At 39.1% G+C, this 17,969-nt stretch overlaps 1 protein-coding gene across 2 annotated transcripts in view; it reads right to left on the bottom strand.

Moving 5' to 3' along the window:
• Positions 1-4,775: 4,775 nt before the first annotated feature.
• The window catches only part of mrpl11 (mitochondrial ribosomal protein L11), an 84,162-nt gene continuing 70,968 nt past the window's right edge, over positions 4,776-17,969 (bottom strand). For both annotated transcript variants that reach the window (XM_041797766.1, XM_041797767.1), the window contains 3 exons: positions 12,037-12,130; positions 11,475-11,634; positions 4,776-5,022 (listed from right to left, as the gene is read on the bottom strand). In XM_041797766.1, coding sequence (XP_041653700.1) covers positions 4,914-5,022; positions 11,475-11,634; positions 12,037-12,130 — 363 coding nt within the window. In that variant the 3' untranslated portion in view covers positions 4,776-4,913. The remainder of the gene's footprint in view (positions 5,023-11,474; positions 11,635-12,036; positions 12,131-17,969) is intronic.

Here is a 17,969-nt window from a genome sequence, read left to right as displayed (position 1 = left end):
TTCTGACAGTGACTGAGGAGCACCTGAACACTGTGTCTGAGCACAAAGGAGAGCAAAATCATGATGTCAAAAAGAAAAGGAAAAAAGAGTATGGGAAAGGCATGCTGATAGAAATACCTCATAAAAGAACGACGAGAGCAACTCACACGGTTAAGCAACGGTTTAAGTCAGTGGTTCTAGGCAAGTGGGTCGGGAGCCAACAGTGGGTCACAAAAACTGTGCCAGGAACAATTGTGCAACAATGACAACATATCTGTCTTTTTCATGAAGGTTTCAACTTATTTATATCTTCTTCCCTGTGTAACAAAGCTGGTTTTCCTAAGATAATGAGGAAATTCCTTGATAAATGACCCAGTTCCAACACTGTCTCAGAAGAATGGAGTAAAATAAAATGAATGCATCCTGGTCCCTCTGAAACAATGTGCTTTTTAAACATGTTTGTTTTATCCCGTCTCATTTGTTCAATCATATTTGGTTCCATTAGGAGTCCCAAGTGTGATACTGCATTTTTTTCATCAAATAAATTTCAGGGGTGGAGCATTTGTAAAAATATGAAATGTGATTTCTCACAGGGAGGTGGTGTGGGTCCTGATGCTTGACCAGTTGAGAGCCACTGGTTTACATTAATGATTTCAATCTAGACAGTCAGCCAGGAATCCAGATAGGATCATGTTTGATATGAACCTACTAACTGAAATCTGTTGATATGTTTGATAAACAGATTTCAATGAGTAGGTTCATCTGATACATCAGGTGTCACGCTAGCTTCAAAAAGGAGCCATTTACCTCTGTAAAAGCAATGTTTAAAAGTCCCAGTAAACTTTGTGTTTTAACACACTAGATATGTTGGAATAAAGCTGCTGTAAACATGTGAAAACACTGAGATCTATGTGGGGCTGAATTTTTGATGTAAACCGTTCTAAAGTTGTTCACCTCTTTCCTGGCTTGGTTTAATTTGAGCAGGGCAAATATCTGAGCCCATGACATCACCGGTCTTGATGATGTATTACCCCGCCCCCCCAGTGCTACAATGATATAAAATCACTGAGAAGCAGTCTGTTGTTAGCTGATGTCACTGCCTTCATTGAAAGTTACCATGCTGTGTTTTTATTCATTGCGATGTAAATTTCCCAAATCTATCAGCCCCGGTGGCCTCCAGGTCACTGACAGTATCAAAGCGTGAGATTTGTACCAGAAAACAGTAAATTTAATCCCCAGTTTCAGTCTCTCTGATCTGGCACAGCCAGGCAGCTGCACTCTGATCAGAGACATTTTATAAATTTTGAGAAGACTATTCCTTGTGAGTGGGCGTGGCTTCAGCTCATTAAACGACACACCCACACCCTCCTAGAACAGATTTTACTGCCTCATTTTTCATGATTTAGAAGCTTAATTTTATCAATTTATGGATATTTTTCATGACTGAAATTTGGCCTGGTGGTTTATAACACAGTAGCCTGTCATACAACAAACTTTTCTTTATCTTTTCTTTTAAATTTTCTTTATCACTTTACAGGTACTTTAAGATAAGCTCCATAACGTTCAATGTTAATCAAGATTTGGTGGTTATTATTGTAATCTGAGGCCATGTTGGCAGGTGTAACCCAACCATATGGATCAAAGTGCCGCAGAATCTGAAGTGATATTTATTATAAGTTATTCATTAATGTCAATGATTTTTTAAAAATAAAACAGCATTTAGACTGAAAATGATTCCTTTAAGAAGATGTCTTAGGGCAGATGCACTCCACTGTTAGTGGGGCTGAAGTTTATAAAATCATAAGGACAAATAGAAGCTTAAAATAAAAATGATAATAATAATAATGATACATTTTTAAACTGTCAGATGCTGTATAATGTTCATAAAGCTAATTCTTATCTATGGTTTAACTCAAACTCCTTCAACTAACTAACTTTTTCTCCACTTCTTAAGATATTTTGGGGACTTTGAACAGCTCAGGAGTCATCTCTTGCTTACACTTCAAGAGTGAGCAGAGTGGGCTCAGGTATCTTTCAAGAAGAAACTGGGCTTCCAGGTTGCCTCTACTTGCTTGTCACACTGCCACTGATTTTTCTCTGTGCGCGTACAAAACTCAAAACTTTGTGTGTATGAAATTTTCCATGTGCATGTGCAAAACTTTCTCTACAGCTCAAAACGTATTTTTGCTCTTGGATTTTTTTTTTTTCAATGAGCCGACCAATAGGAAACAGATACAAGATTAACAAATTATGCTTGCTCTGCCTATGCTACTTTGCTGTTGTGGCAGCCGAGGTCACACTTACCCCACACCTACAACGGAAGATAGTGCTAAATTTCTTCTTCCCGTACGAAACTTTTTCTGCACACTCAAAACTTATTTTACTCCTCCAATCATGTTTGCTTTACCCGTTGTTGCTGTGCTGTTCTCCAGGAGACATTTGCTTTGATCTCACTAAGAGAGTCCCAACTTTCTATCACATACACACACGCTGTAAGGAGTGTTTTAAGTGCGAATAGAGAAAGTTTTGTACGTGGAAAAAGAACATTTTGAGGGTGCACAAAGAAAGTTCTGTATGGAAACAGAAAAATCAGAGTGGCGGTTTCAAAAGCAAGCAGAAGCAACCGGAAAGAGAGGAGAATGGTTTGAAAATGAGTGGCAATAAAGGGGGAAAAAATTTAAGATTTAAGAGCAAGCAAACGCTTTGAGCACAGAGAAAATCCAAGCACAAGGAGGCAGATTTGAGCCCGAAATCAGTAAGTCATACTCGCAATATAAATATAATATAATGTGCTCTTGAGTTTTGCAGCAATAATGACTCCGTACAAGATAAACTTGCAAGAAGAAAGGACCAGCTCATGCTCCAAAGAATATTACGTCATCTGTCAAATAAAGTGCATGCAGTGTTATGACATGGGCATGTACAGCTGCCAATGCAATTGACTCACTGGGTCTTATTGATGATGTGACTGCTGGTTGAAGTAGTAAGGTGAACATTCAAGTGTATAGGTGTATACTCTCTGCTCACATTCAACCAAAAACTACTAAACTGATAGGACAGTGCTTTATGGATCAGATGGATAATGATCCAAAAACACTGAGAAAGCAATCCAAGAGTTTCTAAAGGCAAAAATATGGATAATTTATCAATGGCCAAGTCAGTCACCTGATCTCAACCCTGCAGGGCATATTTTCAATTACTGAAAGGCAAAGCTGACGAGCAGCAGCTGAGTGTGGCTGCAGTAAAGGCCTGGCAAAGCATCTCCATGGAGATAACTCAGAATTTTGTGATGTCTTATGAAGCAATTTTATTTTTGTTTTTTTTGGTCTTCTTTCACCTTAACTGTTGAGGTCCTCTCTGGGGATGTTTTAAGATAATAATTCATTTTAATGCATTTTGGTCCCCATTTAGAGTCAAAATACATGTCTTAATCTTTACAAAGTAATTTTAGATAGCTCATATTTGAAGCAGACCTATACTGACTATATGAAATCCCTCTGAGCAGTGTAAGGTTAAAGCACAACATTCAGAAATTATGTAAAAGCAGAATTCACAGAGATGTGTTTAAAATTGTAACTGGGAAAAAAGAGGATAGGTTCACATGTTTAAATGACTGATTTAAACAAAACTCACGTGTATCTCTCCTTGTTAGCCTTGTTGATGCCTGCTTTGTCTTCACAGTGATTCCACTGGATGAGCTGTGGTGGAGAAACACTGGCACAAAGATTTTTGTGGTTGCATTTACATCACAGACTTTTCTAGAGGACTTGGTGCAGCTCATTCACTTTACATATATAAATACGTTTGTTTACAACACATTGGGGTTTCTCTGTGCCCCCCACATAGGAAAGAGGAGCTGATAATGATCCATGATAAACCAACGCTGTTGAGAGGAAACCTGTTCAACTTTACTCTAAATTACCTCTGGGCTGTAGAGTGCCATGCTTCAGTTCAGTGAAATGATACCTCACTCTGACGTTACTTGAAGACTGGGTTTCTTCACTGCCTGTTTGGAAAATAGGAACACTGACAGGGTCCAATAACACGTTGAAAACACAAGTCGAAATGTAGGAATTCTTTCAAGACAAAAAATGTGAACTGGCCCTTTAATGAGAATGTTTTTATATTTGATCCTGCATATATATTTCTTTGCAGAAAGGTCTAATTATGTTTATTTTCTTTTAAAATTTCTGCATTTCAGAATTTCTTTGCTAAGACACTGATGTACCAGATGGGCAGAAAACCAAAACAGAGATTAAACAGCGTGATATTTACACAGGTGTTTGAAAGGCTGGTAAGTTTTCTAATATTTTTGCTTAATTTTTGGTATGTTCGTTTTAAAAACCCACCAGTAATCCTTCAGATGAAACATAACATGAATCAATCATGAATAAATGTCCACGCCTTTAAAGTTCACTTAAAGGGAATTAATAATAATCCTGAGTAATCGCCCTGCCCTAAGTCAATGAGATTTGGTCTATAATTCATGTGATGAAGCGTTTCGATCACAGGCTGTGTAGAAGTGTGTCAAATGTGCATTAAAGCCATCTGCACAGCCTGACAAAGAGCCAAAAGGCTTCCAGAAGTGTTAATAATAGATAATAACATCAAAGAGCTGCAGCACAAATCCTTCCAAGACAATTACTGTTTGATTAGCTCGGCTCAGAGGAAATAAAACGCTGCAGGCTGTAAATATTTTCAAATCATGTTTTTGTTGATGTGATGAAATTAAATCTGTTAAATGAAAAAAGTTCAAAAGCATTAAAATTGAAATCAATCAAGGACACAGAGACAAATCACCTAATAAGTGTTTATTCAGACCAGAGACACACAACATTAACACAACACTACCAGAGTCTGTCTGAATGTGTTCCATGTACAGAGTCTATAAAAGTTACAGGAATGGGAGGATAAATAAGAGATACTGTAGGTCGTCATTTCTTCTTTCCAGTGAGAGCTTCAGCTGCAGCGGCTGCTGCTGCATCAGCTTTCAACTTTTCCTCCCTCTGCTCCAAGAAGACTTTGTACTCATCAGCTGGGAGGCTGAGGGGGAGGGGAGGAAGAGGAGCAAAAATTATTCAGTTATCCCAAACTTTTACTTATTTTATCATAAAACATTGAACCTGCTGTGCAGAGTCAACAGAATTTTAAAGTTTTTTTATCAGTTTGAAGTTTGGTATTTTTAATTCATTAAGGTGGAAAAATCAACATACTTCTAGAGGAGACAGTGATATTTAACTAAATAGGAATATGTATCAGTAAGAAGAAAAACCCTGCAGATTTCTGTGACCGTAACTTTGACCAGTTTCTGGCGTCAGTCTCAAAGAGCAATGTCTTCTCTCTGGACTCTCCTCAGTGCAGCAGTATTCAGCTATCGTCTAGGGAGGAATTCATTTTAAATGAGGCACAGATATCCATTTCTCCACCGACACAGCTCTAAATTAATCATTATGCTCTATAGCCGCAGGACCGGTTAACTTTTAAGTTATGGAGAGAGAGATTTATTGAAAAAGTACAATATCATTGAAGGTAGGAGATGAAAAGATGCAGCAGGTTGAGGCTAAGCCTGGCTGATATGGGAGAAATATATCACAATTTTCCATGCAGGATCATGAGCTCGACTTTATGACGGTTCTTTGTATTTCTGATTCAAAAGACTTATTTGTAAGATACTGACCAGAGCAGCCATAAAGCCCTGTATGATTTTTCAAATGCTTAGAAGAGAAGTTTAACCATTTTGTCCTCTGTAAAGGCCTTTTAGTCAAAGCATGAAATATGAGTTAAGGTGATTACATAATGAGACTTATCTTATAAGGATAAAACCATGTGGTTCACAGCCACACTGAGTGTTATATATTAAAGGTTGGGTAAATGTAAGTTTCCAGTAAGTGACGTCTTTAGTTCACTGCTAGTTCCTGATTGAAGTGCCTATTTTTCCTATAGTGTTGGAGAACGATAAGCTTAAAAGTTGAGTAACACATTAACTTGAGATTTTTGGTGAAATTGAAAAAAAAAAAGCAGCTAAATCTTTTGGTACATTGTTTGAGGTGTATGGAGAACGCTGCATGTCGTGTGTTTGAATGGCACAAACGATTTAGGGAAGGCAGAGAGGATGTCCAAGACGATGAACGCTCAGGGTGAGCATGACATCAAAAACTTCTGAAAAGGGGGCGCTATTGAGCATGCTTGCTGAGAAGACGTCTCTACCATGACTCCTGCAAAATTTGAATCAATTATCATATCTTGAACCTCTTAACAACTAAAAACTGGACAAAAGACTCGCTAAGATGCTTGTGAATCCTTAAAATGGCATACCGGACCCCTAAAGAGCAAAGACATTTCAGGACGGCAACAAACACCGCCTCAAACTTGATGGCTAATCCAGGAGCAGATGCCAATGCAAATGCTAAAAGTTTGGAATCACTAGCAAACGCTGTTGGTGGGCCATACAGGCCTCTATTGACTCCTTTCAAGAAGAAAACCAAGTGGTGGTAGCTTCTGTGTAGTTGGGGCTAAGTACATATGGAAAAAGAATTATGGATATGGAGGAAGGACAAAACGAGTGTGACAGACGTCTGGATATTGTGGAATCATCACAAGCATCCTTGGCAAAAGAGAACGACATGCTATGAGAGAAGGTGATGTACTTGGAGAACTATACCAGGAGGCAAAATATTCGAGTGGTGGGGATAAAAGAAAACGCAGAGGGACCACAGGTGACCGAGTTTATCACTCATCTACTTGTCGAGTTATTTGGGGAAGAAAGTTTTGAAAAACTTATGAAAACATCCAAAAACTTGATGAACAAATTGTTGAAAATGACAAAAGTGTGTGCTAAAGTTGTCCCAAAACTTCTGACTCCTGATCAAAAGTAAAAAAAACACAAGCACAATAATGGAGACATTTTAGAATGAATTAAAGAAAAGCCCAATGTTTTTTTTTAGAATGTTGCTCCACTTTAAAGCCAACAGAGGTGGCAGTAGCTCAGTCTGTAAGGAGTTGGGCTGGGAATCAAAGGGTTGCTGGTTCAAGTCCTGGTTGGGTCTGGACTTTAGCCTGGTAGCTGGAGAGGTGCCAGCTCACTTCCTGAATACCGTCAAAGTGCCATTGAGCAAGGCACTGAACCCTCAACAGCTCCCGGCAGCGCTTCAACGACAGCAGCAAGGCCACAATTTTAAAGCTCTCCATTAGTGCATGTCCATAAGAATCCTGCTTGTGCATGTCTGCATGTAACTCAGCCTACGTATAAATAAATGTTCAACAATGGAGTGTAAACTGTGAATTTCCCTTAAGGGGTTAATAAAGTCTGTCTTCTTCTTCTAATCTTTTTCTGTCACCTTAGCAAAAACACATGCACTTCAGTCAGTAGTTAGCAGTGAACTACAATTACCGGAACCGTACAGTAGTTGTGCATGAATACCCAACCTTTAATATCTAACACTCAGTGTGACTATGAACCATGTGGTTTTATCCTCATAAGCACAGTCTCATATTTAACACCCATACCTCATATATAACTTTATTTTCATGCCAGTGAAGGTAGGTCTGCCTTGGATGGTTATGATCTCATGGCTTATAATCAAATCCACAAAAAGAAGCATCGATTGTATGATGTTGAGGCCGATAAGGGAGTGGGTGTGCCATATTCCCCCTGCCTCTCAGGTAGATTTATGTCAGCTGAAACTCTGAGGTTTAGTTACTCTTTAAGTGTGAGGTTGTCAAAACGTTCGATACTTCAGCACTACCCCCTGCCTTAACTGATATAATATATATATATATTATTATTTTTTACATCTGACAGTACTGAAAGTACCAAAGTTTTGAAGAAAAAACATAAATACATTTTCATTTCAACCCAAAGAGGCTGTGAGTGGAGAGAGGGAGAGAGACGGCGCACAGCAGTGGTTTGATCAAATGAGAGCGCATGCTGCTGTCTCGCTGTAAAACAGAGCAGTGACATGAAGACAGAAGATGCTATTTCCTGATTGTTTCAAAGTGGAGTAAAGAAGTTAGAAACACAACAACACTGCAAGACAAGAAGGAAGAGTCAGGATTTTGTTTGAGGCAGATCTGCCTCTCTACTCCGCCCTCCTTCAGCAGATATGTTTTATTAAGTCTATTTAGAATGCTGTATTTCCTTTCTTTTTGTAAAAATATTTAGGGGCTTTTATTTGCTTTCATTATAGAGACAGGACAGTGGCCATAGCCACAGGTGGGACATGAACCCAAACCTGTGAACCTGGGGTGTGACCTAACTGCTAGGCCATCTGCGCCCCTTAGTAAGTCTCTCTAAAGCTGCACACATTAACGCTAATCTGTTTCAGACAGAGAGAGAGCAGAAGTTTCCTTTACATCTTTACCTGCAGACTGATGACAGCCTCACAGCCCTGCACAACCACTGACACTGATAAAATTACCTTAGTTGCACAGACACTCATAGACAGAAAGTAAAATCACTGCAGACACTTCTGGTTTATTAATACAAATTCAGAGGAAATATGGGATTTATGGAAAGCCCTAAACATTTTCCTTTCATTTTTTAAAGAAAATCTGACTTGTTTGGCCTTTTATTACTATAAAGAGTAAACCAACTTTTGGTTTGCATTTGCTGTTGAGTGAACCTGTCTTATGTGCTGGCTGAAAATGAAAAATAAATAAATAAATAAATTGTGGAGTTTTGGGTGTCCAGGAAATCATTTGTTTTGCTGTCATATCTGCCAGGGTGGGAAATTAGCACCTGCCACCAGCCAAATGCAGGTATTTTTGAGAAGTGTCAGGTAAATTTGCTCAATTTACCGGCCACTGGGGCAGTTAAATAAAAGTACCCTCACCTAAAAGACTGACTTGGAGACAGCATAAATTAACCCTTTTTTTCTGCTGACTTTATTGGCAAAGCAGCATGGACCTACACGCTCATTCATAAGCACACTCTGCCTTCTCCTCCTGGTGTCAGAGCTGCTGTCAGGCAGCTGTGCTGTGAGGGTTTGACTCAGTATCATATGAGAGTAAATCTCCACCACAAATAGTAAATCTGATAAAGGTGTGCTTGAACCAATATCTTGCTTGTCAAAAGACCAAAAAAGTTAAACAAAGCCTTAATTTTGTCTGAAGACTGCAGAAAATGCACCAAAAAGTAAATTCTAGCAAGTTTCTAACTTATAATAGAGGAACATGCCTAAACTTTTGCATAGGCAAGTACAGGACAAACATGGTTTAAAATGAGTGAGAGTTTGAATTATTTTTGCAACAACTCCCTCTTATTCAAAAGCCTGTAATTTGCAAAACTATAAGCCTTGATTTTTATATGATGCCTCATTAAATAATGCAGCTTGTTAAAATAGAGTGACTGGTTTTAAATATTTGTGGCTGGTAGAGTTCTGAATCCAACAGCCACAGACTCAGGTGGATGAAAAAGTTAAATTCCAACCCTGGTATCTGCAACCTTTCTACCTTTGACTGATTATGGTGATGTAGTGTTCATGAGTGCTTCAGCCAAATGTCTGCAGTCTTTGAATACTGGTTGTCACTGTGCTCTGAGGTTTGTCACTGGTTGTCGTCGCCTCACTCATCACTGTGAACTCCATGTTCAATCTGACTGGCCTTCTCACAGGTATACTCTCTGGTAGACTCTGATTTACACTGCAAAAATGGTCTATCTAACCAAGTCTTAAAATCTTATATATAGACAAAAAGTATTTTTTAACTTGTTTTGAGACTAAAATTCTTTGTACGAACAGAATGTGTAAGATTATGAGTATTGTTTTTAGAATATGTGTCTATTTTTTCTTACTTAGTTCCAAATCCTAAAATTAGTTATCTTAAATGCATATGAAGCTAAATCATCACATTGAGACTCCATTTGAGATCACACTGCATCTTTCACTATCATTTTTAGCTGTGAAGACTTGTTTCAAGACCTCCCAGTTTTCCAATTCATAGGCTCCTCTTGGCTTAGTTGCCTCTAATTTATGTACTCTTCTTCGAATAACCACAGCCACTATGTGAACAGTGTCTGTATCTTTAAATTGTTATTGTGACCTCAATTTCCCACACTTTGATTGCAAATGACCTTTGCTCTCTTTTAATTATTGTTTTAATTGATTGATTGTAATCTGTCATTTGAATATGTATTATGTATTGTGACGTGTGCTGCTGGCCTCTTGGCCAGGTCATCCTTGTTGAAGAGATTTCAAACTCAATGGGTCTTCATCTGGTTAAAGGTCACATATTTTACCCTTCTAAGACACATTTATATTGGTCTCAAAGGTCCCCTTAACATGCCTGTGAAGTTTGTTGCTGAAAAAAACACTCCAGCATTGGATTTTTGCATGTCTAAAAACCCCTCTGTATCAGCGCTGCTCAGAACGAGCTGTTTCTGTGTCTGTGTCTGTGGCTTTAAATGTTAGTGAGCTGTCTGACTCCGCCCCTCTCAGGAAATTGATGTGACTCTCCTGATTCCCTTCTTAGAGGACCAGGAAAGGGAGGGCTGAACTTTCTTCCGAGCAGGGAGGGCCAACTGAACCTGGGGGTGCGGTGCTGACTCCCCACATGACATCATGAGGAGAAAATCTGAGAGCGGCTTGTTTTAGCACACATTTTCTGAAAAGAGGGGGGAATTTTTCTGATTCTTGGGGGGATTGTGGACAGAGCAGGGGCACATATTTTTGCTAGAAAAGCCTGAAAAAGTGTATTTTGCATAACATGACCTTTAAACGAGAGTTAAATAAAAAAAACAATCATAAAAAAGGCATCAATATAATTTAATTTTGACTAGTATCATAACAAAACTCTACATTCTGGCATCATGGAGACTGAAATTTTATGTTGTTGTGACAGTGTGTATCCTTATCAGCACTACTGGAGTGTCTACTGGAGGGACGGGTGTTGCACTCGCTATACACACTTTGATACTTGAATTGGATGGCTGCTCTCAATTGTCGATGTATACCAGTGATCATCAACTGGAGGCCTCAGGGGTCCCATCAGGCCCCCCAGGGCTTCCTATCCGGCCCCCAGAGTATTATGATAATTCAGAAAATTTGAGAGTTTAAATAAAACCTTTAAACTAGCAGCTTATCAGACAAGAAGCAAACTAGTAATTCTGTCATTTGGCATGGTAAACGCATACTTATTACTGTTTTCTTGGTTAAAGATACAGTTTTTGTTATCAACTCTCCACATAAGCCTTTATTAAAGTGCAATTTTTCTCTCTTAGAATCTTCAGAGGAGATCTGTTTCATGCGCATGTTTTTGGCCAATCACCACACAGAATATTAGCATTTACAAGAATATGTTAATTAGGCAAAAATGTTGATTTTATTTCTGTTTATTTTGACGTCTGGCTCCCACAGCATCGGCCAGGAAAAAGCTGGCCCTTGTGAAAATGGAGTTGATGATACCTGATGTATACTGTATTTGCCCTTAACAAATAAACTATAAATAAAAATCCAAATTGAACTTTTAAATGGCAGAGAATAAAAGTTAGGAAGACTTACTCATTTACAATCTCAATGCCCAGTGAACGTGCCGAGCCAATGATGCTTCTAACGATGTTCTCGAGCGAGGTGTTCCTCATTTTGAAGCAGTCATCCTGAGCTTTCACCTGAGCGATCTCATACACCGCCCGCACAGACACCTTTCCAGCTGTCTCATGGCCTACACACCCACACAAAATACAAAAATGTGCATTAAAGAGAATTCAGAGTAGGTATAAAAAATCCAATGAAGGAACAAGAAAAAAGTTAGGAGCAAAAGAGGACAAAGTGTGCGTGAGTATTGGAGTCGGTGCAGGGCTGCTTTTTAGGAGTCAACAGCTGAAACGAGGCAGGAGATGGCTCAGGGCACACGGCATAAAAGGTAGAAATCCATAATTCTCTTTTTAAACACACCACCTTTGCCTTTTCCTGCCTCTGCCGCGGTTCCCCCCCACATGTCATGAATATAACATCAATCAGAGTCCGGCTCAAACCGAGCTCAGGGAGAGACGTGTGTCCGCTACAGGATGGGCTCAGCAGGGGGAAATTGGAACAGAAACATCAGAGTAGTTGTACGTCTCACCCGTCTTGCTGGCTCCTTTTGCGATGCCCGCCGCCTGTTTGAGGAAGTATGACACAGTGGGCTGTCCAATCTTCAGGTCGTAGGTTCTGTCCGGCTGAGGAGACAGGAGAAACAAAATTTAGAGCTGTGATCAAAGGTGGGTCTGTAGACACAATTTCACATTTTCATGTGATGATAAAAAGCTGTTCCCTAGATTTTTAAGTATCTTTCATCACAAAGCCACTACTTAACCTCCAATGAAAGTGTAAATACCTAAAGATTTTTTCATTTCTGTACCGAAAGTCACTGATAAAAATGTCTTTTTTCTCTGCCAATGAAAACATTTAATCGACCATTTGCCATGCCTGACCTCTCTGCATTACCACTGCTACACCTGTCAAGCTTGCCTTCACTGCACCACACTTACTCACAGCACTGGTGGCATATTTGGAGCAGTTCTTTATTCCCCACAGGGATAGAAAAAAAGCATGCTAAAAACAGCCTGAATTAATCAATAAAATTGTCATTATTTTGCAGTGTAGAGCTCTCTAGTCCTTTTGAAAGGATGAAAGGGAAATTCAAAACAAACCTTTAAACATTTCCAAATTAAGTGGGATTACCCCCCTAGTTTGCAAATTTACAATAAAGTAAAAGGAAGCGAGGGGGTGATAGCATATCAGGGAAAACACAAATTTCCATTTCATTTCTGGAGCTGTTACCACTTCTGATTTAGAAATATTTGCCTCCAAACCATAGTTTATTAAAACTGGGGCTGTCAGCATTAATCGCAACTAATTATGGTCCATAATTAATGCATTCATTTTTATCAAACTGCGATAAATCGCATGCTTTATTTTCACTGCAGTGTCTCCCTGCAGCCACATGGATAAATTGATCAATGTCTCATTTCACTTAAAAAAAAATCAGACAGCTCAGTGGACAGGTCATCTGCATCTTTTGTTTTCTAACATTTAATTTTTAACTCTTCCCTTTTCATCTTTTCAATCCATTACTATCTACTTTTTCAATTATAAGATTTAAGCTTTCTCCTAAGTCTATCCGAAACTCTTATCTTCTTTCAAAATAAAACAAGATCTGTATCCAAACAGGAAGTCAGTTTAAGATGGTACCAAAATAATTAATTTTCTTATTTTGAAATACAACCGTGAAATTCACTAGAAGCAGCAAAAAACATATCTTTCTGCAGGCAAAGTTGGGATCAACCAATCAGAGACGATTCCTCCCCCAACCCCTTCCCCTCACTGGCTTGCTTTCACTCTCGCAACATCGATCCATGCCCGGGCCTACTTGCGTATGTACTCAGTCTGAAACAGCAGGTGGCAGTATGCACGTAGCTGGTTAACAAGCCTGCCAAGAAGGAGAAAGAAGAAGAAACTACCATGGCAACCACTCGGGTCATGACCAAGCTGCAACCTCTGGCCCTGAAAAACGAAGCCAATGTGGAAGTGCAAAAAATTGCAATAAACGAGTGTCTACTTGAGGCAGGCGGCAGGAACACCGGAAGTTCCGTCTGAACATCTGATAAAAAGCCGGTTTTTACACTAGAAATAAACTGGTTTACAGCCTGGTTCAAAAAACCAAATGTGTCTCATTAGCTTATGTCTCCATGTGCTCTCACTGTACGGGGGGTGAATTTTTTGGACCACAATAGTTTAGATTATATTTAGAGAAAACCTCACTGCGCACTGATTGGTGCTTCTCATTTGACTGACAGATAGCTCGACAGGTAGAAGCTACGTTTCTGTCAACCAGAATGCTAGCTAGCTAGCTAGCTGACAGGAAGTCAAACTTGGTGGGCAGGCTGTTAGGTTGATCCAAAGTTCGGTTGAGACAGTGATCTCAATATGGAAGCCGCAGATTGGCTTTAAGAGCTGTTTGAGTCTGCCTATTGTAAGCAGAGGGCTGACGACACAGAGGGTCTAATTCTTTTTACAGTCTATGGTCATGACCTGAGCAAATACTGTTTTTGTTTTAATCGAGTTTGCATTTACACTAACCAGAACAAACTGGACTTTGGGCTCAAGTGCACCAGGATCCGGGACTGGGCCCCTAGTGTAAACGCCACCTCAAAAGTAGCGGATAGCTTGTGGTCAGTCTAACTTGAATGGTCAAGACATTGTGGCAAACTATTATTTTTATTATTACCTCCGCCAAGGAGGTTATGTGATCGGCAGGGTTTGTTAGTTTGTTAGCAACAAAACTCAAAAATTTATGGACGGAAATTTTCAGTAAATGTCAGAAATGGCATAAGGAAGAACTGATTAAATTTTGGGAGTGATCCGGATCACCGTCTGGATCCAGGAATGTTTTAAAGGATTCTTTACTATTGGGAGATAGGGCTAATGGCGGAGGTCTGCTTTTCTAGTCATTATTGTTATTATTATTATTATTATTATTATTATTATTATTATTATTATTATTATGATCAATCATAGAATCTAAAAAGCAGGATAGACTGGATGATACTGTGGCTGATAAGGAACAGTATGAAAGGGACAAATCCTATCCCCCTCATTTCCAGTCCTTTCCAGGATGTTGTAAGGGCCTTTTTTTTTTTTTTTTTTTTCTCACAGGTGAGATACACCTCAGCTGAAACGCTGGAATTTAGTCACTCTTTAAAGATCCATACTGCCAAAGTAGTCCATTGTGTCTCTTTGATAATCATGTCCTGTAACTGCATGAATAGTATTCTCTGAAGAAAAATAATCCTCCTTCTGTGAGTTGAATCACTTTTTGTGAATCCTTTGCACATGCAAAAAGAAAATTAAAGTCTTCATGCGGTTGGATGATCTGTCTGACACTGACCCACGGCAGTCAGTTACAGCTGGTGAAATGTTTTGTATAGAAGTAATTCAAATCCTAATGTTCTTTTATGCTTTTGTAGCTCATTTAGAGGCATCAGAAATATTTCAGCCTTATAAATAACCAGTCAAAACCCTAACAGGAGCTTAAATCTAAAAATGATGGCAGTCTTTTGTTCACAGTGAGGCCTTCAGCTTATCAATCAAACACTGATTTTCTAAGGTCACATATAAACTGATTTTAATTGATGCTATTAGTCAGAGTATCTGGGTTAAACAAGAAAAGTCAATGCTGTTCTAATGTGAATGTTAATTGTAGCTGTGGCTCAGACAAAAATAGTTAAAATGTTGCGCAGTATGCTATTATTTCCACTTATTTCATGAATCACCAGACGAGTAAATACATTTTCTTATGTTGTTCCTGTGTGGTTAGACTATGTAAAAATGCTTATTAGACTGTACTTTATACTGAGTTTAGACCCTTTCAATATGGAGATGGAGAACATTTCCTCTCTCTAAAATAATGAAGCACGTTGCTCTATTAACCAGCAAAAAGTTAAAAGCCTTTTTAATTGGGGCTGCATGATTAAAGCTAAAGAAAATGAGTATCGACCGCTTGCCGGCTTTCCTCGGGGTCTTCAATGAAACTGTGAGCAGTTTTTTGGTAGAAATCATTCCCTCTAGTCTACACTATTTATGTTCCCCGTTAAGCAGGAGGAATTTTTTTCCCTTTCATGCTTCTATGATTCATCTAGTTAATTCTCTTATTTATGTTATATCCAGAGGCAAATAACTGACGGTGTTCACTGTGCATTTTTTTATCTTTCGTTTCATTTATTCAAAAAGCTTTGATCGGCAAAATGCCACCATTTATTACATCTTTGTTAAATCAGTCTTATAATCACTACCCAACACATACTAGAAATTGGCCCACAGATAAACACTTTATTTGTAAAAACTGCTCTTAGCTTCTCTGCTGCATTCACATGAAGCACTTTACAGCAATCACTAAAACAAACACTTCAAAACTATGATTTTAAACTAGTCTGCCTTTGTTTGCCTGCTTTTGTGCTGCCGCTATTGTTTTCTTCTCTGTATTATTCTGTTATTCTTGTTTTTTGTTTTGTTCTTTCAAAATGATTAAAAATGAAGGTTTGCTCCAGATTATTCAAGATTTAAATGAAGCCTGAATGAATGAGCCTTAAAATGGTTTGATAGTTCACTGGCTTTAAAGGCCTCAATCATTCAGAGCGTCCTTTTTTGCACTGCACTGCAGGTAGCATGGAGATATATATATATATATATATATATATATATATATATATATATATATATATATATATATATATATATATATATAGGAGCACTGGGTAGAGCAGCGAGGTGAGAACCCTCGAATTCTCTTTAAAGCTACTCAGTGGTGCATGAAGCAACAAACATTTAACTTCAGGGTATGAAATTACCTGGAACAACTTGGACATATCACCCCCATCATGTAGCTTAAAACACATGTTCCCTCATGCTTCCTGTAGCCCTGCCTTCAAACCACATGGCTCTGATGCACCATGATTGTAAGAATAATCCTGGATTAAGCTACACATTTATAACACCAGGCTTAAAAGTTAAAACGAGGACTTTTGTTAGGATAAGTCTTTTTGGGTCATTAGGTGTCATAATGGCCATAGTTTTTCTCTTTTTCAGAGGTCTTTATCATTGATAATCAATGCTTAAATGACCAATTTCCTTTTCTTTTCTCCCCCAATAACAGGAACACTCATCTAGGTGACAAAACGTCCTCCATGAAACACACAAAACCACAGCTGTCCACAGAGGAGCTGGTCATCATAGATGGGTAAAGGGGCGCAAGGTGTGTAAAAGTCGCTAAAGCTCTGCTGGTTCCAAAGCTGAAGAGTTCTGAACTTCCACTGGCATTAATGCTAGCCCTAAAAAAGTGGGGTGGCAGCTTAATGAATGGGTTTCCATGGTCGAGCAGCTGCATGCAAGCCTCACATCACCAAGTCCAAAGCACACAGACACTGTAAAAGACTGTAAAGCAGTGGAAACGTGTTCTAGTGTGTGCAGAATCATGCTGTTTGGCAGTCAGATGGGCGAGTCTGGGTTTGGCAACTGCCTGACTGCATTGTGCCAACTGTGAAGTTTAGTGGAGGAGGGATAGTGGTATGGGGCTGTTTTTCAGGGTTTGGGCTAACCCCCTTATCTCCAGTGAAGGCCAATCTTAATGCTTCAGCATGCCAAGACATTTTGGACAATGTTATGCTTCAAACTTTTTTGTGGCAGCAGGTTGGAGAAGGCTTTTTTCTATTCCAACGTGACTGTGCCCCAATACACAAAGCAAGGTCTATAAAGCCATGGTTTGATGAGTCCGTGTGGAAAAACTTAACTGGCCCACACAGAAACCTCAACCCCATGGAGCACCTGGATGACATGGAACACAGATTGCGAGCCAGGTCTTCTCATCAGCCATCAGTGCCTGACCTCATAAATGCTCTTCAGAATGAATGGGCACAAAGTCCCACAAAAACACTCCAAGATCTTGTAGAGAGCAAAGAAGAGTGGATGGTGTTATAGCTGCAAGAGAGGGGCCAACTCCACATTAAGTACATGTATTTGAATACTAAGGATGTTCCTAAGCGTCTATTTCCCCACTCGGCTAAATGCTCATTTAAATTTTGTTTAACTGACTAGTCTAAAGAGGAGAAAATCTTTAGACAACAGTCAAATTCCTCACAAGGTTGTTTTGTCAGTGGCTGTGATGTCAGCCTGATATACTCTGTACAATGTGGCTAACATTAAAAGCTGGCTTTCGCTAGCCTTCTTTCCTCTTTGTAGAATAAAATTGTTCTTTGATATGTGGTTGAGTACTTTTACATGAGTTCGAGCTCAACAGTGTACATACCACTTGATTCCTATTTACCACTTAAAACTGTCTTATGCGCTACATGCTAACCGCTAAGCTACCACTGAGCTCATATTTACGCCGGGTTAAGTGCCGTGAGAAAGCTCAGACAGGAAGGCAGCGGCCATTAACTGAAGCTACAGTGACCTCTAGTGGTGGGAGGTTTATCACAGTTTAAAAGAGCATTATTGAACGGGATTTCAAGCCCCTTTAAA

This window comes from Cheilinus undulatus, linkage group 10 (genome assembly GCF_018320785.1).
Source record: "Cheilinus undulatus linkage group 10, ASM1832078v1, whole genome shotgun sequence".
Taxonomy (NCBI): domain Eukaryota; kingdom Metazoa; phylum Chordata; class Actinopteri; order Labriformes; family Labridae; genus Cheilinus; species Cheilinus undulatus.
This window is presented reverse-complemented; position numbering and strand designations above follow the sequence as displayed.